General features: G+C 43.7%; 1 protein-coding gene across 1 annotated transcript in view; it reads right to left on the minus strand.

Annotated features, from left to right (window-relative positions):
- Nucleotides 1-3,550: 3,550 nt before the first annotated feature.
- The window catches only part of PCP4 (Purkinje cell protein 4), a 47,032-nt gene continuing 30,573 nt past the window's right edge, over nt 3,551-20,009 (minus strand). Inside the window, exon 3 of the mRNA XM_062514978.1 lies at nt 3,551-3,678. Within this exon, the coding sequence (XP_062370962.1) occupies nt 3,551-3,678 (128 nt within the window). The remainder of the gene's footprint in view (nt 3,679-20,009) is intronic.

The following is a 20,009-nucleotide window of genomic DNA, read 5'->3' on the forward strand; positions in this document are numbered from 1 at the left end:
TGGAAAATCCAAGTGCCCCATTTCCCACCTGTCATCTCCACCAGCAGCAGGTTTGGGAATCACAGCTGCCATGTGGCCAGTGGCGGTTACATCATATCCTTGTTTCTCTCTCAAGACTCCTAATGAAGTTGCTCTTGGGAAATCTTTGAATTCTGCTAGAGCCCTTTCTGAATAACATTTCTAAAATATGTTATTAATTTTCCCAGGAGCTGAGGACAGTGGGAGCAATGGTTTGAACAAGGCAGTTGTGCATCTGAGCTCTCCAGCAGCCACGGGTGAACCTCGTGCACTGCTGGTGATTTGTGGGTATTAATTTGTTGTTACTAAGAGGAACTGTTCAAATGGGATATTGGGAATTAGGAATTGTTCCCTGGCAGGGTGGGCAGGGGCTGGGATGGAATTCCCAGAGCAGCTGTGGCTGCCCCTGGATCCCTGGCAGTGCCCAAGGCCAGGCTGGATACTGGGGCTGGGACAGTGGATGTTCCCTTCTTATGGAAAAGAAGCTTTAAGAACACTTCCAACCAAAGCCATTCCATGGCTTGATTCTCTGATTCTGTGACTTTGCCACGTTGCTCCAAACTCTGACTGAGTTGTGGGAGCCTCTGCTCTGGGCATTAATCCAAGACTCATTTCTACTTTCTGTAAAACCTCCACTTCCCCACTTCCCCCACAGGTTTGACTGTGGCTTGCTTTTCTGTCTTGATAGACTTGACAGACTCCACATTCTTTGCTGTTTTCCTTGTGTGGGTATTCCTGTGCTTTTTGATGGCTTTTGGTTCCTTCTATTGGTCTCCTCCGTGTTTACTTCCACAGGTTATTTTATGGTCCAGGCAACAACATGAACTAAGGATTTCAAAGGTTCAGGCAATTGTTCTGATCACTCAGCTGTAGGTTATTCTCATTTGGGATAATTTGGCAGCAATTTGGAGCAGAGACAGCACGGATGTGTCTGGGGAGGGTGTGGGTGTCCACGGTGGGAGCCATAACCTCTTTTCCTGCAAAATCTACTGCTCTGAATATTCTTCCATGTTACCTATGGGGACTTTGGGGTTATCAGCACAGACATCCCCTAATTTAAACCTTTCTTTCCATTACTGTGTTACTCACAGTAAGGCAGAGCTCAGTGAGTGTCTGGAAGTTAAAGGACCCACATTTTCCCTGGAATATTTAACTGTCCTCCTTCACCCATCCTGGTTGAATCCAGCTCCTTTTCTCACCTCAGCCAAAACCAGACAGGTCTCTGAAAAGCATGAGTTAGTGGTAAGAAATTAACAGCTGTCACCTTGGATATGGGCAAAGGATGAGTGAAGATCAAGACTCAGAAGTAAGAAAGCTCTCCTGGGAACATGAACTGAATCAGTGTGCAAACACATTTACATAAAAAGGAAATTGTCTGACAGGGGCAGCCACAATTATTCCAAATTTCATGCCAGATACTGTTTCCTCATTACGTTTCACTGTACAGTAGGGCAGTGTCTATAAGATGCACTCTGAACGTCACATTAAAGAAAAGCCCTGCTGCTGAAAGTGCCATAATTCATTTACTAACAGCCCCTGTTGCTGTGCTTCAATAATGCAATCATTTTCTCTGTCCCAACCATATGATTATTCCTGTTGTGTAGAAAATTTAAGTCCAAGGAATGTCAGATCAAATATAAAAGCCTAGTGCTTACCCATAGTTTTTATTCAATTAAGTAGCCATTACAGAGCTCATGCTGCTTCAAATGACATAATGCAGATCACAAATGCAGTCTTTTATTACAAATATACGTTCATCTAAACAAAATGGCACCAAAACAATCCAAAGCCATTACAATTTTTAGATTATTAAGCTTAGGCTATTATTATATGGTGAGCAGTCGCTGTGAAAGACAAGTGGGGGAACTGGGGCCTCCACAAACCACACTTTGAGCACAGCAGTTCTGTTAATTGAGGTTTATTTGTGAAATTCTTAAATGCAGAGGAACAATGATGATTAAAAAAATAATGAAAGCACCGAGCTGCAGCTTGGAGGACGCTGACTTTGCAGATGAGGAGTGGGAAGTCATGCCTAGGGCCAGGACCTGACAAACAGAGGTGCCACAGGCAGGATCTGGGCAGCATTTAGGTGTTCCCCACCAAAGTGATTTTAAAAATCTCTGTGCCTCCCCACCCAGTCCCAAGTAGCTCACAAGTCATGTTTGCACATGCTTTCTTCACTGCCCACAGGTGTTCTCCTGCTCTGCATCCCTGAGGGTTCCCCATAACCAGCACGGGGCCAGAGCTCTTGGCACCACCACTGAAATGATGCCCAGCATCACAAGTGCCTTAACCTGCAGAAGGTTTTTCCTTTTCCTTTGTAATCCCACAGCTCTCCAGCATTGCTGCCCTGATGGGCTCCTGTGGAAAGGGTATGAGATCCCTGCTTTCCCTCCATTCCTGCCCCCTGCTCTGGCTTTCTGTTTAAAGGTGACTAATGATGCATTTGTCCCTTGCCCTGGTGCTTGAACACTCCTGTGGAAGGTGGGAGAGGAAGAAAAGAATCTCTCTGAGAGCTGGGAGTGACACCTGGATCTGTCCCCCCTGAAGGAGTGAGAGGTTGGCAGGCTGTCACCACTCACTTCCCAATTTCAGTCATGTTGCTTTAGCTGCTTTTTGTTGATCCAAAGCTGGGCTAACACAGTGATAGAGGAGCTCAAAGCTGAATACAGAACAGTGCAAATGGACACAGGAAACCTGTTATGATTTCTCAATTTCTGAAAATAATATGGAAATAAAGAGATGGCACAGAAACAGTTGTTCATTATGTAGAGACTGAAAAACTGCATCAAGAAATAGAGTTTAGACGGTCAGTTTCTATTCTCACAGACAAAAATGAATCCCAAACTACCAAAGGTATTTTGTGTCTGGTTTATTATTTTCTTTCCATAACAGTCAATGCAGTCCAAGATCTCTGAATGTTATCATGCAAAGAGGAAGGACAGTCACAATTCCCCCACTCAAACCACATTATTGACACACTTGCCAAGACAAAAATTGCTCCATGCTTCCTACACCCCTCCTGCCAGCTTCTGTCTGCAACTTTTTATTATTTTTTTCTTACTTTCAGTTCATTAAGAGAAAGTCATTTTATTTTTCACATTTTGCTGGCAGCTGGAATTCTCCAAATGAGGGAAGCAGGGCTGAGATGCATCTATCTCATCCCTCAGCAAAAATCCCTGCCACATACGGTGCTGTTATGACTACGAGCTTTAGGTGGAGAGGGAAACAGGCATCTGGGCTGGGTTCATTTGTAACGCTGCACTTGCTGGATTAATATGGAAAGACAGATGAAGGCAGACACTTTAATTACTTCACCCTAACTTTTTATTACAACATCAAGTAAAATGGTGAGTTACAGAGGATAATGGGCGTGAAACATCTGGGATGAAGTCACACACAAGCTCATGGGTCGTTATCTGCCAATGGGGTTTTAAATATTGATCATTTCTGTACATGCATCTTTGTGTTATTTCTGATCTTCTCAATAAATCATCTCAGGATTACTTTGTTTTGCGCTGTGAGGTAGCTACTAGGACTGGGACCCCGCTTTTTTCTTCTGGAATTTTCTGAACTGGGACTGTATCGCCACGGCCGCCCGCTCTGTCTCTGGCGCGTCCATGTCTATGTCAAATTCCTCCTGGACCTTCTTTTGCCCATCTGCTCAAAGGAAACAGAACAAAAACATCAACAGGTGTTTCAGTCAGGGATAAACAATGAACAGCACAGGTGGAAAATTCTGCTTCTTTCTCCTTCTTCCTAAAGATCCTTATTAAATACCGAGGTAAAAGCCCTTTCTCCCTTAACTGTATCTGGTTCTCCATTTTAAGACCAAGGCAAAGACATCAATAGACACAGCCATGGCAGTGGGGAACAGATCCAGGGAAAAAGCCTGGGACAAGTTTCATCAAACCCCTCCCAGTGACAGAGTTTGTGACAGCCCATGGGGAGCTGGGCACTGAGGAGCAATGTCCACAGGGTGCTCAGCACTCAGCCAGCATCCATCCCCCCCAGCCCGAGGAGGGACAGAGGGACTCTTCTGTGCCCCCCCAGCACAGAGAACTTAAAGCTCTTTTCCAACCTCAATTATCTTTGTTTACTCTAAAAAAACCCGGCAGATTAAGATATTTTAAAGTAGAGGCGTTAAGACCCTGTTCTCGCCGCACGTCCAACACGACAGGAAGAGCTAATACCTCCCAAGGCTGATTTCCATCCTTTCCCCTCGTTTCCTGCCTCATCCCTTCCAACACGCACAGCTCTTCCCCTCTGAATCATTTATGTCCAATCTCTCCACCACTGTGCTGCTTCCCTCACTTCTCTCCAGGCTCTGCTCTAGCCTTTCATCCTCAATCCTTGGCTCTTTGCCTTCCTTTATTCCCAGGCCTCAGCTTTCCCTGCATTCAGCCTCCACATGGATAACCCAGCTGACTCTGCTGAATTTTCCTTCACCCACCTACAAGTTGAAAGCGTAGCTCTGGGAAAATTCCTGTCCTGGTTGCAAAGGTAACCCTAAACTGCCTGGCCTGAGTTAGTAGGAGCACACGTTCGCCCCACTGACCTTGCCACAACACCGATTTTTTTGCCCCCTAAACTTGTTTGTTAAACTCACTTACGTAACTGCTGTGTGCCAGCCGGCACTGAACGTCACACCAGGAGTCTGCAGGGAGCTCTACTCGGGGGAATTCACTCATTTTGAACCACTTTGCTTTTAATTCCTGACATTAATACCTCCAGGATGCTCATCCCCAAGTACCGTTAATGCAAACAAACACAAAGCTTTCAATGCATTATTAAAATGAAAAGAGACTTATCCCCCATTGTCTCTGTCCTGCACACCAGGACACAGGGATGCCATTCCATGATTTTAGCATGAGTCCTGCAGTATTTCTTGCCTTTACTTCTCGTTCTTACTCAGAACTCAGTTTTTGTGTCCATTTTCTATGGACCACTCAACTGAGAAAATATTTAAAGGGAAGGCTTTGCAATATTCCATATTGATTTTATTTTAACTACAACAGCCAAATAAATGCAGCCATGTAAGAGAAATGTTCACTTAGTATTTGGTTCTATTTAGAAAACATTTATGAAGAAATATGAAAATGGAAGAAGAAAGAGAAAATCTGGATAAAAAGAACAGCTTGAGAGCTCACCAAGTTTTATTATACAGGCTAATGAAAAGCTAAGCTATCAAAACAAAGATTTTAATGGAAGAAAATCAATCCATTAACTTTATGTCATTAAATCACAGAATCATGTCATTAAATCTGAGAATCTGCATGGTTTGTGTAACCATTCAAGCAATACAACCACCCTAAGTATAGAAACACAATTATAGTTTATCTTCCGTGGGAAAAGGGACGTGAAGGTCGGAAGTGACACAGCCAAGGAGAAACTGGAACTGATTTTGATTTGGTATTTATGGGTTAAAGGCAACCTAACAGCAAAAGTGGAGTCTATCCATCGATTTTAGCCTTTCAGTGTATTAATTACTGTCCTGTGGAAATGCCAGTTGGGAAAACCAGATGGGTGGATGAATAGACACAATTGGGTTTGTACCTCTTGATGAAATCTGGCTTGTACAGCTCATTTCCTGTTACAGCCAAGTGTTAGCACTATCTAAACTTACAACAGTGACTCAGCAATCTCATGTTAAAACTTAAGAAAATGCAGCATTTAGTGTAATTTGTCTTGAGAATTTCCAGGACACTTAAATCTTTATTTGATGTGTACACTCATCACTTAAAATGCCTTAAAATCAACTGTAATACAATAATTTACAGTATCTCAAGGTTTGGCTTCCTTTTATTATTTTTTTTTTGACCCACTGTTGTTGACATCAAAACCAAAATTCCATATGAACTCTTCCAATATTTCTGTTTTCCTACCACCACTGAAAAATGGTAGGACGAGAAGTTTTCAGCCATGACCTAGACTTGTAATTAAGAAATTAGAAGCGTTCAAAAGGGCCAAGACATTTATATGAATAATGAAGAAATTTGTAATTAGCAAATGGTAGGGAAATACAATGATTATATATACATACATAATATACATTATAAATATGCATTATCTATATATAATGTAACAGACATACCTGTATATTTTCTTTCTCCCTGTGCCCATATTTCACTTTTTTATACATGTATGGTCCATCCACATTTGCATACATAGAGAATATAAATTTTATATAAATTTATATATATATAGATATAAAATTATATATATATATATATATATATATATATGCACGGACATATTTGCTAAAAGAGTTAAAGTACTGTTAAACTGAAAAGAGCTGGACTGGGTATTTCCCAAATTTTGGGAGTGGATTTTCTTGGAGCTCTCCCCAAACCATTTCCTATTGATACCTGTCACAACACAGATACTTTAACAGATGGGACTGTCAGTCTGGAGAGAAAATTCAGTGGGATGCCAGCTCGGCTTTGTCTAAGGGAATAAAATTTTAAGTTTTACCTTGATCTGCTTTCCTAAAAGCAGCCTTTTGATTTAAAAAGTATCACACCCTGAAAAATACACAGTTTTACTGGTTAGGAACAGGAATTCCAACTCCCTCGTGACAGGGCAGCTGGAACCAGGTGATCTTTAAGGTCCCTTCCAACCCACACTATTCTATGATTCTACAGATTAAGAATTAACCAATTAATTACAATGAAAACCCAGCTTGGGCTCAGGACCTGCCCAGACTAGAAATCCCCTCACTGCACTGATAAAAAGATTAAAAGCCTTTTTGCACCCTTCCTACTCCATATGCACCCATGCCACACTAACTTTTACCTGTCAGTAGCTCTTCACCTATCTCAGGCATGCAGGCTGTTGGATTTGAGTCTTCAAATCATTAAATTTCTGCAGAGAGCTGAAAGCAAGCCTGTAGAAATGCTCCTCTTTCATGCACCATCTCCCACTCCTGTTTTTTTTTCTTTCAGAAGGGATAATTAGCTCGGAAATGGTCTGAAAACCCAGGAAATTCTTGCTCTCAGCAGGCCAGAGAACAGGTAAGCACTGGAACTGGTTTTACTCCTGGACTTGATTTTTTCATTTCTGCTGCTGGGGGCCAAGCATTCTGATAACAAACCACTTTCTTCCAAGCTACCTTTATGTGGCAATAAAGGTGGATCAGAATTCCCTCCCCACCCTCTGCCACACACAACCTTTTGTTGGTGTCTTCACTTTCTAAATGACACAATGATTCCTTCCACATGGATATCTGAGGATTCCTGGACTACACCCACCCCTAAGAGAAAACTAGGGAATACAAAACCGTTGTCAGCAGAGTTAAACTCAAGAGCTTCTTTTGATTTTACAGGATTCAGAGATGGCTGATAAGCCCTGGCCTGCATTTTCTTATTTCTGAGGTGGGATCTGCGTCCATTAGCACCATAATAAATAAATAAATCCCCCTACCCCTCCTAACTAAACTCAGCTATTTCAGGGCTTTCCCTGAAAGATTTCTTCATGCTTTGCTGGACTCTTCTGAGCACAGGGTTCAAGGCAGTCAGTCATGTCCCTGCTGGGTTCTGATCACTGCCAACAGGGGAGGGGAACAATCCCACACCAAAAGGTTGTTACCCAATGAATTTTCCAAAATCACGTTTTTAACCATGAACTGGCTCTGGTGGCAGCTGAAGCAAATCTGGTGAGTGGTGGGACAACCTGCTTGGAGCACAGCACCAACTGCTTTCTGACAAGGAACACCCCACACCCTGCACCATTACACTGCAGGACTGAAGTCAGAGACAATTTATAGGGTGCAGGTTTTCCCTCACTACGGGCAGCACTCGTCCCAGCAGGAGAGCCTGAAGCAGCATCTAATGAGCTGCTTTCCTAGTCTCCCATCATCTTGCACTGTTGCAAGTGAAAAAAGATCTGTATTCCCTTTCCAGATGAAACACTCAGCATTAGAATGCTGTCTCCATGATCTGCTACAGCGCCTCATGATCCATGGCAAACACTGGATGGATAATGAAGCTGAAGGAAAACAATAAAATCTTACACACAAAATCTACCCATCAAACTCTGAAGAAATGTGGTGCAAATGTAATTATTCACAAATGTGCCTCCGGGTATTTCTTTCATTTACTTTTCAACTTTGAAGTAAAATGAATTGTGACAATGCTGGGAAAAGGAAACACTGCTTATTCCATATGGGCCAAAAGTTTAAAAGCACAGAAGATGTCTTTTGTGACATCTGAACACAGCCTAAACAGACCAGTCCTGCCCAAAACTGCTCAGGGAAGGGAAGAGGTTAGTGGGGTGGAAAAAAGGACTCAGTCTTTATTCTCAGAAATTCCCATCTTCCAGATGAAACAGAAATTGCTTGTCACATTCTGGAAAACCAATCGGCATGAAAAATCACACGGGCTGAAGCCTGTAACTGGCATTTCATGTCTCAGGTGCCATCCTCTGCCCCTGCTCACGCTTGCTCACATCTAACAGGAATGATGGGACCAGACTGAAGATGGAATATACTCATAAAAATACTGCATTTTTCAGGGGCTAAACTGCAGCGTTTGGGAAAAAAGACTCAATGGAGTGTGGGACAGAATCACAGTGCCCTGTATCAGGCCAGAAGCAGTATTTTGCCTCAGGCAGGATCATTACCTCCCACTGCTCCAAAGATTTTTCAAGCTGTGACAATCTTTATCCCAAGCTATTACACCAGCCTGTCCAATGAGGCAGAACAGCCCCTAATTAAAGAGGACCAAAATGGGCAGGAATCACATGGATGTTGACATCCGTGTGGAGCATTATCTTTATGTGATGGGAAGAGTCATTTTATCTGCCCAGACTCCACAGAGCAACCAGCCAGCTGGAAAAGACATATGGATGCTCAAAGGTGGGGAGGCCACACTTAACTCCTCACAAGCAACAGTTTTAAAAGCCAAGAGTTGACGTTGGTCATTCTTTCCCCTCTGTATCCACTTGAAGGTGAGGAAGTAAAGGACCCATTTTTAGGGGCGTTATAGAATCATGGAATGGCCTGGGTTTGAAGGGATCTTAGAGATCGTCCAGTTCCACCCTCTGCCATGGCAGGGACACCTTCCACTGTCCCAGGCTGCTCCAAGCCCCAATGTCCAACCTGGAACTGGGCACTGCCAGGGATCCAGGGGCATCCATAAAGTGTCTGGGCAAGCTGTTACAGTTCCTCACTAAGCTCACAGTAATATCTAACCTAAACCTACTCTCTGTCAGTTTGAAGCCATTCCCCCTTGGCAATTGTCTCTCTCTTCCCAGCTCCTCCAGGCCCTGCAAGGCCACCCTGAGCTCAGCCCAAAGCTTCTCCTGTGCAGGTGAACAATGCCAGCTCTGCCAGCCTTTCCTCCCAGCACAGCTGCTCCATCCCTCTGCTCATCCTGCTGCCTCCTCTGGGCTCTCTGCAGCAGCTCCAGCTCCTCCCTGTGCTGGGATCCAGGGCTGGGGCAGCAGAACCTCCCTGCCCCTCCTGTCAGGGAGTTGTGCAGAGCCACAAGGTCCCCCCTGAGCCTCCTTTTCTCCAGGCTCAGCCCCTTTCCCAGCTCCCTCAGCCCCTCCTGGGGCTCCAGCCCCTTCCCCAGCTCCGTTCCCTGCCCTGGACACGCTCCAGCCCCTCCAGGGCTCTCCTGCAGGAGCCACAACTGGACACAGCCCTCGAGGGTCTCTCAGTGCCAGCACAGAGGGACAATCCCTGCCCTGCTCCTGCTGGACACACAATTCCTCATCCAGCCCAGGGGCCACCGACCTTCTTGGCCACAAACATTCAGCTTCTTCATTAATAAGCATGGAACTTTTCTCTAATTAGATGAGGAACAACAATAATTTTCCTTGCTGCTCATCAGAAGTGCTGCAGGGTGAGATGCTCATTTTGTGACAAGTACTCCATCCCTAAAGCTGTTCTTGTTTCCTCACTCCAAAAGGAGCCCAGACATTCCAGGGCCACCTTCCAGAGTCCAAGGCTCCCTGTTCTGTTTGTCAGGAGAGAGGCATCGATGGTGGAGCATTACAGCTTTATACAAGGGATTTTTGTTTTCAGGTTTTTGAAGGTGGAAGATGCTGGGGAGATGGAATGTCCACAAAGGAACCAACTCTGAAACTGAAAAGCAACCCCTGGAGCTCAGCAGTCTCCTGAGACTTCAAAAGCTCCATGTGAAAAAAATAAAGGTTATCATTAATGATAAGACTAAATGTAACAGCTGTTTTTATCTGAACTACACCAACTGGCCCCAGAATATCACTCAAAGTAAGCCAGAAATAATTAATATCGTTTGATTCAACTCTAAATTACAATTTGGTATAAAAAACATGACCTTATTAGGCAACCAGAATCTCTTATTTTTCAAATTGACCTTTACTTTCAGAATATGGTGCTGCTATCTTGAACTCAAAAAATTAGTTTTGCTGTAGAAAATAATGGCTGTTCTTCTACAATTTTAAAAATGTTATTTCAGCGTGAGGCTTTTGAAATATCTGATTAATCTTTTCTTTTTCCTAGTTGTAATAACGTTCAAGAACAGGAATATTATTTCTGACATAAGATAAACAAAGTAACACAAAAAATATGTACATTGGGGTAAAATAATGGAACAGAAAGGAATAGCAATAAAATTCAGTTTACAAAAATTGCATTCTCAAGTAGATTGTAGCCAACTACAGATGAATTGATTTTGCTCAACAATTAATATAGAGACAAATATTGTTTTTTCCTTAAATGCTAATATTATTTAAGCAATCATTCCTCATCTTCAAAGTAATTAATGGATCGCTGCCAGCCTTCTAAAATGGTTTACAAATGCATAACTGATGCATAGGTAGGCATATAATTCATGGGAGGCATTCTGGGAATGAAACCAGAGGCCTTAATTCACATTCCCACATGGAGATCAAACTTAGTGCAAGTTTAACTAGGAGCCTAACAAATAAAAATGGCCATTTCAGCTCTATAATCTCATCTCGTAACAGCTAAAGCTGTGTCTGAGGAGTGCTAAACTGGCAAATTCAGTGGGAGCCTCTGGGAGCTGAAAGGAAATGGTGCTGGGGATCAAGTGCTGGCACTGACACAGAATCACAGAATTTCCTGAGTTGGAAGGGATGCACAAGGACCATGGAGTGCAGCTCCTGTCAGGTCCCTGTGTCCCTGCAGAGCGATGCTACACCAGCAGGGATAACACACCCAGTCCTATCCCAGCCTCTCCTCCAGGTCAGGATGCCAAGATTCTCTCACAAATACAGCCTGGAGTTGTGGAGTCTCGTTCTGCAGCTGCCCGGGATGCCCAGGGCCCCAGCCAAGTTTTAAATGGGAATTGTTACAACGCAGGTTTAATTTCCTCTGCCATTTGCGGTTCTCATTTCCCCAGTTAAACACTGTGCCTTTAACCAGCTTTGCTGTGGAGGGAGCTGTATTTCAGCAGTGCGTGAAGCAAGCTGCCCTCCTGACTCGCTCCTCGACTGCTTGATTAATATATGATCAGTTATTTCCCTATTATGGTAGCATCCAGGCGCTCCCAGCCCGAGCTGGGAGCCCTAATGTGGTTACAAATGCAGAACAATAAATTCTTTCCCCTCTGCCACCCCTCAGTGCTCTGACCTTTGCAAAAGTGTCTTCAGCAATAACGTTTAAAGTAACAACCAGAGAACTTCCTCAGGGCTACCTCGACACCAGCACATTATCCAAGGCCGCAGCACAGCTCAGGCATCAGCCACAGCTTCCCTAAACATCTGAGAGCTGGTGCAGCCACAGGCATGGCTGGGATTGTTCCAGACAGACTCCGCCAAGGGACTGTGGTGGCAGTGTGGGACCCTGGGGTGTTGAGGGAATGAGAGTTTAGCCCTTTTGATTCAAGCCATGCTGCATCAAAACCATGTAAAAGGCCCTAAACCCATTTTGTTTTCTAAGAGAGATGCTGCCCCCAGCACTTCCAAACACTTCCCTGCTCCAGACTGCAAGGGAACTGCTTCACAATGCGTTGGCACTCCCTGCTAATTGTGGGATGACCAAGGGTACCTGAGAGCACTCGCCAGGAAAACACAAAATGAGGATTTTATCTTCCAGTGTGGCACTGTCTCCCTTGGCTTTGCTTTCCAGGGATGCTCCCTAAAGAGCAGCTGGGGAAGAAGCTCAGAGAAGTGGCAGTGATCACAATATGCCACACAGGAGTGGCAGGAAAGGGCGAACAAATCTTTGCCTGGCAAAGTGACAAGAGCTGGGGAAGGTGGCACAGGTTACAGAGCAAAACCTGTCAGTCACAGAAAGGAAAGGAATCAATCAAAAGCACCGTGATATGGAGTCAGAAAATGTTTTTTTCCACACACAAAGAAGAGCGAGACTTTGCCCTGCACATCCTCAAAGTGGAAAATAAGGGCATTTTCTTTGTGTCACTGGATGACAGCATATCTGTTAGCAGCTAATGAGAGGCTATTTTAAGTTTAGAGGGCAATTTTCATAAAAACTACTTTATGAGCACTTGGAAAGTCACAGTGAGAAAACACTCTCCTCTTGTAAAATCCATCACAGGTTTTAACTCCAAATTACTTAATCCCACACCCAGAGGTGCACAGTATAAGGTACAGGAACTGATCTTTGCCATTCAGTATCATATTCTTAAGCAAAGAAGATATTGCAGAGAAATTCTTCCCTGCGAGGCTCATGAGGCCCTGGTACAGGGTGCCCAAGAGAAGCTGTGGCTGCCCCTGGATCCCTGGAATTGTCCAAGACAGGGTTTGGAGCATCCTGGTCTAGTGGATGTTCCCTTCCTATGGAAGAGGTGGTTGGAATCAGACGAGCATGAAGAACCCTTCCAATCCAAACCATACCATGATTCTATTTCAGTATCTTCTAAGCCTTGTAAATATTATCAGTAAGAAGCACCCACTTTATGCACAAATTAAGTGCAAGAAACAAACAACTTTAATAACGGCCAAACAGTGCAGCTTTTATTTGCACAGAGGTGGGCATTGCTCCATGATGTTATAGGTAAATAATTTAGCACAATCACACCACAAAAAAAAGCCACTGCTTTAATAGATATACCATGCTTTTTTAACATCTTGCCCTACCTGCCTGTTTGGGGATGCTTGTGGAGGCAACTAGTCAATAACTGGATAGAAGTGGAGCTTGTGAGGTTAAAAACGACCAAAGAAGTACCTGGAGTCCTTTAGTGACAAGGCAGAATTGTCAGAGGGTAAAAACAGGCTGGGATGAACAAACCTGCTCTAATTCCTTTAGGAGAGTGTTTGGCAAAAGAAAGTTTGTCACCCCTCAAAAAAACCAAACTCATCCCTTCAGGAGAGCCCCAGAGATGTGATGGATATAAAATCCAGGTTTCTGGAGCAGCTCCAAGGTAGTTCTGCCTGAGCAAAGACCAGGATACTCTGATGGACATCACTGTACCATGAAACTTGGCCTGCCAGTGGGTCTCACATGCTCCTGCATCACTTGGCTTTGTCACTTCTGCTCCAGCATCCACAAGTTCAGCCAGAGTGCTGGATAGATTCAGTCTGACCAGCAGTTTTACTGAATGTTCCACAGAATGAAATTTTCTCACAAGAGGTACAGAATTTTAACATCCCTGACTCGTGGAAGCAGTCACCCAGCTGTAGTTTTCCACCGTAAAGCAAAGAAATCCTGTTGCAGGAGGGTTGGTTTTGGGAAATTTCCACTGTTTTCTTTTGCTTGGGCTGTTACCCGAACAGAATCATTAATTTGAGTTTACCATGTCTCTGCTGAACGCAAAAAGCCACATTCTCTGTTTATTTCCCCTGCAGGCTGGCTTGCTTAACTTTCTTGGGAAGAGAGGAGGGGCTCCTCAGAACATAGGATAACACTGAAACAGCAGCACAGGGGAGATAAAAATTAAGATCCAGTGGCAATGTGGCTCTGAAAGAAGATGAGAAGGAATTAAATGCTGGAGGGTACTGTCAGTATGTTCCAGGCTGTCTTGCCCAAGACTTGGAAAGCCATGTTACATGTTCTGCAGAAGCTCATTAGGCCAAATATTTCAAAACCAGATTGTAAGTAAAATGCACTGGCCAATTCCTAGCAGGGAAAAAAAAAAAAAAAATCCTTAACCTAACTTAGAGAATTATTTATGTTAGAAAATATCTTTGCAATCATAAAGTCCAGCTGTAAAAGAAGCCAAACTTGCAGGTGTTCAGAAATAAACCAATGGAGAAAAGCAAGGATTCCAAGGTTGCAATTCCAACATGTTTTGGACAGCATGAATCTCACCCTTGAATCCCCTTCCCATCCTGGTTAGTTCTCTAGTAGTTGTAAAGGCAGCTCAGAGGGACTGGTTCAGATGTAGATATTTTTCTTTAAATTAGTTACATTGCCTGAGCCTGAGTGATGCGTGAACTACACACTGTAGAATTTCAGATGAACACACTTAACTGCTATTTCATGAGAAATTCTTTCTCAGCAAATGAATTATTTAGCCCTTATGAAAGGTACTACACTGAAACTGCAGCAGCTAAGAAATGTTGTTTGCTCCAGGAAGGAAGAAAAGAAAAGAAATGCAGGCACACGTTCTCACACAACTCCATCCGTGTGCTCTGATGAAGAAGGAGAGAACAGCTCACCTTCAATAGAGGGTCAGAATGAACATTTGTTCCCTCTGCTGAGAGGGCCAGGGAAGCTGCCAGTCCTGCAGCTGATCTGGATCCTCTCATGCTCCCTCAGGAGCTGACTGAACAGTGTGCATACACATTTCTTTTTATAGAAATATAGTTGAACAGATTAAAAAAAAAAACTGTATCAGCACCTCTGGCTCTCCTTTCAGTTTAATTCAGAGATAGTGATTTTTTGTGTACACTGTGTGCCTTTATGTGTACATCAATAAGACTCCTTCTATACCTCTAATAAGGGATTACAGCTAACACCACGACAAGCAATATCAAATGCTTCACGTGAACAAGCAAATGACAGTTTCTGTGAGAACTATAATTGAATTCACCAGCTACAGCAAACACCAAACCTCTGCTCTGCTACTTAGCTAAGAGCCAGGTGATGGCTGCTGCCATCCTGTAGGGTGGAGGTGCTCCAAGGAACCCTGCTGCACCCAGCATGTGCCAAAGGCAGCCAAAGCAGTGCTGTGAATGCAGGAGGAATAAAACGTGGGTGTCAGATGTGCTGGGTGGCCATCTGTAGAAGACAAGAACACTTTAAAAGGTACTGCCATGATTCTCATGGCTGATCCAAGCCAAGGAACACTGACATGACACTGGGATCTGCATGCAGAGCTCAGAAAAACACAGTGAGCACCTCACAGTGAGGCTCCCCAACATGGTGTACTCAACAGGGAATTCGGATTTCACAGCACAATTACACTCACACACTCCTTACATGCCAAAGCACACAAGTTACTGCTTCACCATTCCTTAAAGGAGGAAATACAGCCCCACCACACATTCATGCCATGTTTTTTTCTGATGCTGAGGTGGACACGACTACTGGCTCTGAGGCAGAACTGGAGCACAGCTCTGCTCTTCCACTAATTTCCTGTCCCACAGTAATACAAAAGACCCTATTGTCACAAAGGACAATTTACTGTTTAGCGTAAGGAAGTAAAAAATGGCAGTGACCAGATCCTATAAAAGAGGGGGAAATGAATCCAGAAGGGCAAGGTGTCCTTCTGAGCAGCCTGTTCATTACCTAGAGTCAGTTACTGTACTGGGAGGCTAAAGCCTGGAATTCTAACAAGTCAATACCAAAGCTCTGTGGGATTTCTTGTCCCTCTCTATTTATTGAGTGAGGACTGGTGGTTGTAGGGTAATGTAATTTTCCAAGCCTTTCCAACCAGCAAAGATAATGAGCAAGGTCGGGCTCTGAAGCCACTAGACAATACTTCAAATCCTGCTTCTGAATTTTTTTCCCTTTCTTCCATGGCATAAAAAAAAACAGATTTCCAAAATTTCTAGGTCCTAGCCACTGACTCAGCAACATCCTCTTTTGAACTCAGTGCTATTTCAGATAAAGGGTGGAGGGGCTGCTCTCCCCTAAGAGGGCAGTTCTTTGTTCTGACAAGCATCTGACTATAGCGTGGATCATCAAGGCTGCCTTGCAAGGGGCTTATTTCAGGTGTGTAGCAAGGAGGAGTATCCACCTTTTTATAGACTGTGTATTGATTAATCACATCCACACACCTTTTTTTTTCTTTTTTTTTTTTTCTTTTTTTTTATGTGAGTAAAAGCAAGCATGTTTTCCCAATAAATCCCCTGCGGAAGAAGAAAGCAGGTCCATATTCCGAACTCTTTATCTACATCAGGAGGTTATGGAGCAGGGAAGTGAAAATGGCCTCATTATCCTGACAGATGGTGCACTTACCAAACCCACACAGAACACAGAAGGACACAAAGGAAGGTTGTACGTGCTGCAAGTGTGGTGCATTTGTGAGGTACCACACTGGCCCTCCAGCCTTGCTGCTTTCAAAGCTGGGAAAAATCCCTTTTGTCATATCCTGCCTCCTTCTCCAGAAGGGACTGACCCTTCTTTTAATCCTCCCATCCTGTAACACCTCAAAGGAAGCTCAGAAACTTTCCTCTGTGACTTCGATTTCTTTTTCAATGCAGAAACATGTTAAGGCAAAACAAAAAAGCAAGTTTTATTACTATGAAGAGGGTTCCCTATCCATCTTACCTTGGTTTTCACCTCACTACGTTTTCACCTGGTGCCTTTTAACAACAGCTATTTAAAATCAATTTTATCAGGAGGGGCGGCCATTGATTTAGCTAAGTGCTGCAATTCCAATTAGAAAGTTATTAAACCCTGTGCCAGATAGACTAATTGACATGAAAAGCTAACTGAGGCCAGGGGAAAAAGGTTTCTCTCCTGCTTCAGCTGTTAAGTTTATTGCACACATAAAGCTATCTTAAAAGAACAGTCAGGTTGCAAAGTTGAACATGAGAAAGTTAATAAATGACAAAATTAACTGATACCATTAGGCAAAATTAACTGAATCACTGAGTGGAGAACTTTAATTTTTGACATTGAAACTTTCATGGTCTTTAGGAGCACAGTGTTTCTTATATTTAAAGTAAAAAAAAATGTATTTTGATGCAACATATGGACACCCACATGGCTCCTCAGCTGCTTGGAACTGTTAAATCCAGCACCAGTTTGAATGGAGTAACTGGTAGTGGTGGGAGGCTGCTGTCCTGTTCCTGAATCAGCAGGAAAGGGAATGAACTTGACTAATTTTAGGTGAAAGCTGACGGGAAAGGAACAATGAGAAAACTCTGCTGCCTTCAGATGTGGTGCTGCTCCTGTTCCACCTCCTCTGTCCCAGCTCAGGGCCAGCCCCAGCTCTCCCCCAGCCCCCATGCTCACCACAGTTCCCAGCAGACCTCAACAGTGCCGTGTCTTTATTTGGCTACTGCTGCTCCCCAGAACTGCACCAGGACATTCCCCAGCCTCAAAATTCCAGCCCAGCCCCTTCCCACCCCAGCCGACTGCTGCTCTCCCCTCCAGTCCAGCTCCCTCCCTCCCCAAAGTATCAAATCCTGCCTAATCCTCTGTGGTTCCAGCTTCCTGAGACCTACTGAACTCCTTTGTCATTCCATCCTTTGGCCTCCCTGCTCCAGCTACTGGGACCCTCTGCTTCAAAGGAAAGAGGCACATTTTCTCCTAAGCAATTGTGATGTTTTGGGAGCACAGAAAGAGCACGACCCTGCCTTTGGCTTCAGCTCCTGGCCAAAGTATTGCTGAATGTAGCAGCAATTAAGGAAAACTATGATTTCCTTAAGCCTTTCAAAGACAGTGTTGGTTTAATTGCTTTCGTGTTTACTATTTGGCTCAGCAATATTTTCATGGCAAAACAAAATAATTAACTGCTTCACTGAACTCACACAAATGTAAGACTTGTCCTTCTAAACATTTATAACTTGGCCTCTATAGCAGATAGAAAAGTCACATCCCAGATGACAAATCTTACATTTCTGTTCAAAAGGCTCAAAGCAGTCAGACAAAAGGCCACCAGAAACTGTTTTTAATTTCTTGATGTGCTAACATTTTGCTCAAGCCTCATTTTTGGAAACTACTGGAATGACTTTGCTCAACCCTTCCAAAATAATTCTGCTTGAGGCAGGCAATCAAAATGACAAATTTCAGCCTGAGCAATTGGATTTTGGCAAGGTTGTGTACAACTGAAAAGGGAGCTTTTGACCAGCAGGGTTCAGCAGCTGTTAACCGGCCTTGCCACCAGCCCAGATTGCAATAAGCAAAGTAAGTGCAGATAATACCAATGAAGGAATGTAAACTAAATGAAATGAAAGTTATGGATAGCTGGAAAATCTTTAAAAGGGATCAAAAGCAGAGGGTGAATGTTACTCTGTTGGTGTTTTGAGAGTTGCCAAAGATTTCCTGAAGATTTAAGCATGGGGAAAAAAATTGAAAACAGTTGAGTCACTTAAAATGAGTACATGAAAGACAAAAATTAATCTGAGTAGTGCTTTACACATTCTATGTTGAGGAATTTCTCTCACACTTATCTCTGCTACTCGTTTAAAAATCCTCTAGAAAACATTTTCCCTTGTGCGAATTTAAACCCTGATGGGCAGGTTTTGGGCTCTGTCTGGATTTACAGACATGTCAGGTTGTCAATAAAGCTGATCAGAAAGAGCATCTGAGCTGACACACAAGGCTGGCCAACCTCAGATCATCTCTACAGCCTCTTTTTTCTGATCACTCTTCCTCCCCGTTTCTGAGGGTTACAAGGACATGAGAGCCTACAAGCACCTGGGAGAAGGACTAAACCTTTCATGCATCTGCTCTGCTTCAGAAAACACAAGCTGGGTTGGTGCAAGGAAGGACTTAAGCTGGGACTCACATCCCTCACTGCCTCCACACAGGATACAGCACACCCAGTCCCTGTTCCACTAAAACCCACCTGAGTGTCTACTGCTCAAATTTTAGATTTGAATGTAAACAGAGCCAATTAATTTTTTTTCTCCTCTTTTGCTCAGGAAACCAGATTTGCCTTTCCTTTCCTTTCCTTTCCTTTCCTTTCCTTTCCTTTCCTTTCCTTTCCTTTCCTTTCCTTTCCTTTCCTTTCCTTTCCTTTCCTTTCCTTTCCTTTCCTTTCCTTTCCTTTCCTTTCCTTTCCTTTCCTTTCCTTCCCTTCCCTTCCCTTCCCTTCCCTTCCCTTTCCTTTCCTTTCCTGCACTTTCCTTTCCTTTCCTGAAACTTTCCTGAAACTTTCCTGAAACTTTCCTGAAACTTTCCTTTCCTGAAACTTTCCTTTCCTGAAACTTTCCTTTCCTTTCCTGAAACTTTCCTTTCCTTTCCTTTCCTGAAACTTTCCTGAAACTTTCCTTTCCTTTCCTTTCCTTTCCTGAAACTTTCCACTTCTTTGTCTCTCACATGTGTCTCTCTCCTTCCAGGTGACTCCTCACCTGGCCCTTGCTTAAACCTGGTCTGGGAAATTTTTTGTGAGACTGAAGAGGAACAAGAAACTTCAGGTGAGGGTCACTATGACCCCAAATTAAAGCATTAGTCAGGAACTTTCTTTTTGGCAAATTTATTTTCTTTACTAATGACCCAGACTGCAAATCTGCCTGGGGAAAGAGGAGGGGAAATTAGCCAGTTAGAAGGAGAAGCAGCATTGATCTGGCTGTGCTGAAGAGACACAAAATTCTCAGGGGGTGGAGAAGGAATGAGAGGTGAGACAGAAGAAATGAGGGAGACAGGAAGAGAAGCAGACAGAGAAGACCCTACTTGTGGAATAGATGAAAGGAATACCTCAGGTTTTATGAAGCAAGCAAGGAATAACTGACCTGACCCATCATAGCAGCCTGGCCTGCCTGGCAGGAAGGACCAGGAATTTGGAATCACCCCAGAGCACCACAGGCTTCATCCCCACTCCCATGGGTACATTCACTTGTTGCCTGTAACAAGGGGTCACAGTGGCAGGAAAATATCTGCTTACACAAGCCAGTGACTGGTTAAAAGCTTCAATATTGTGAGTGAATGTCTCTTGGGCCTTGCAAAAGCCAGCAGAAACCACTTC

This window comes from Cinclus cinclus, chromosome 2, assembly GCF_963662255.1.
Source record: "Cinclus cinclus chromosome 2, bCinCin1.1, whole genome shotgun sequence".
Lineage (NCBI taxonomy): Eukaryota > Metazoa > Chordata > Aves > Passeriformes > Cinclidae > Cinclus > Cinclus cinclus.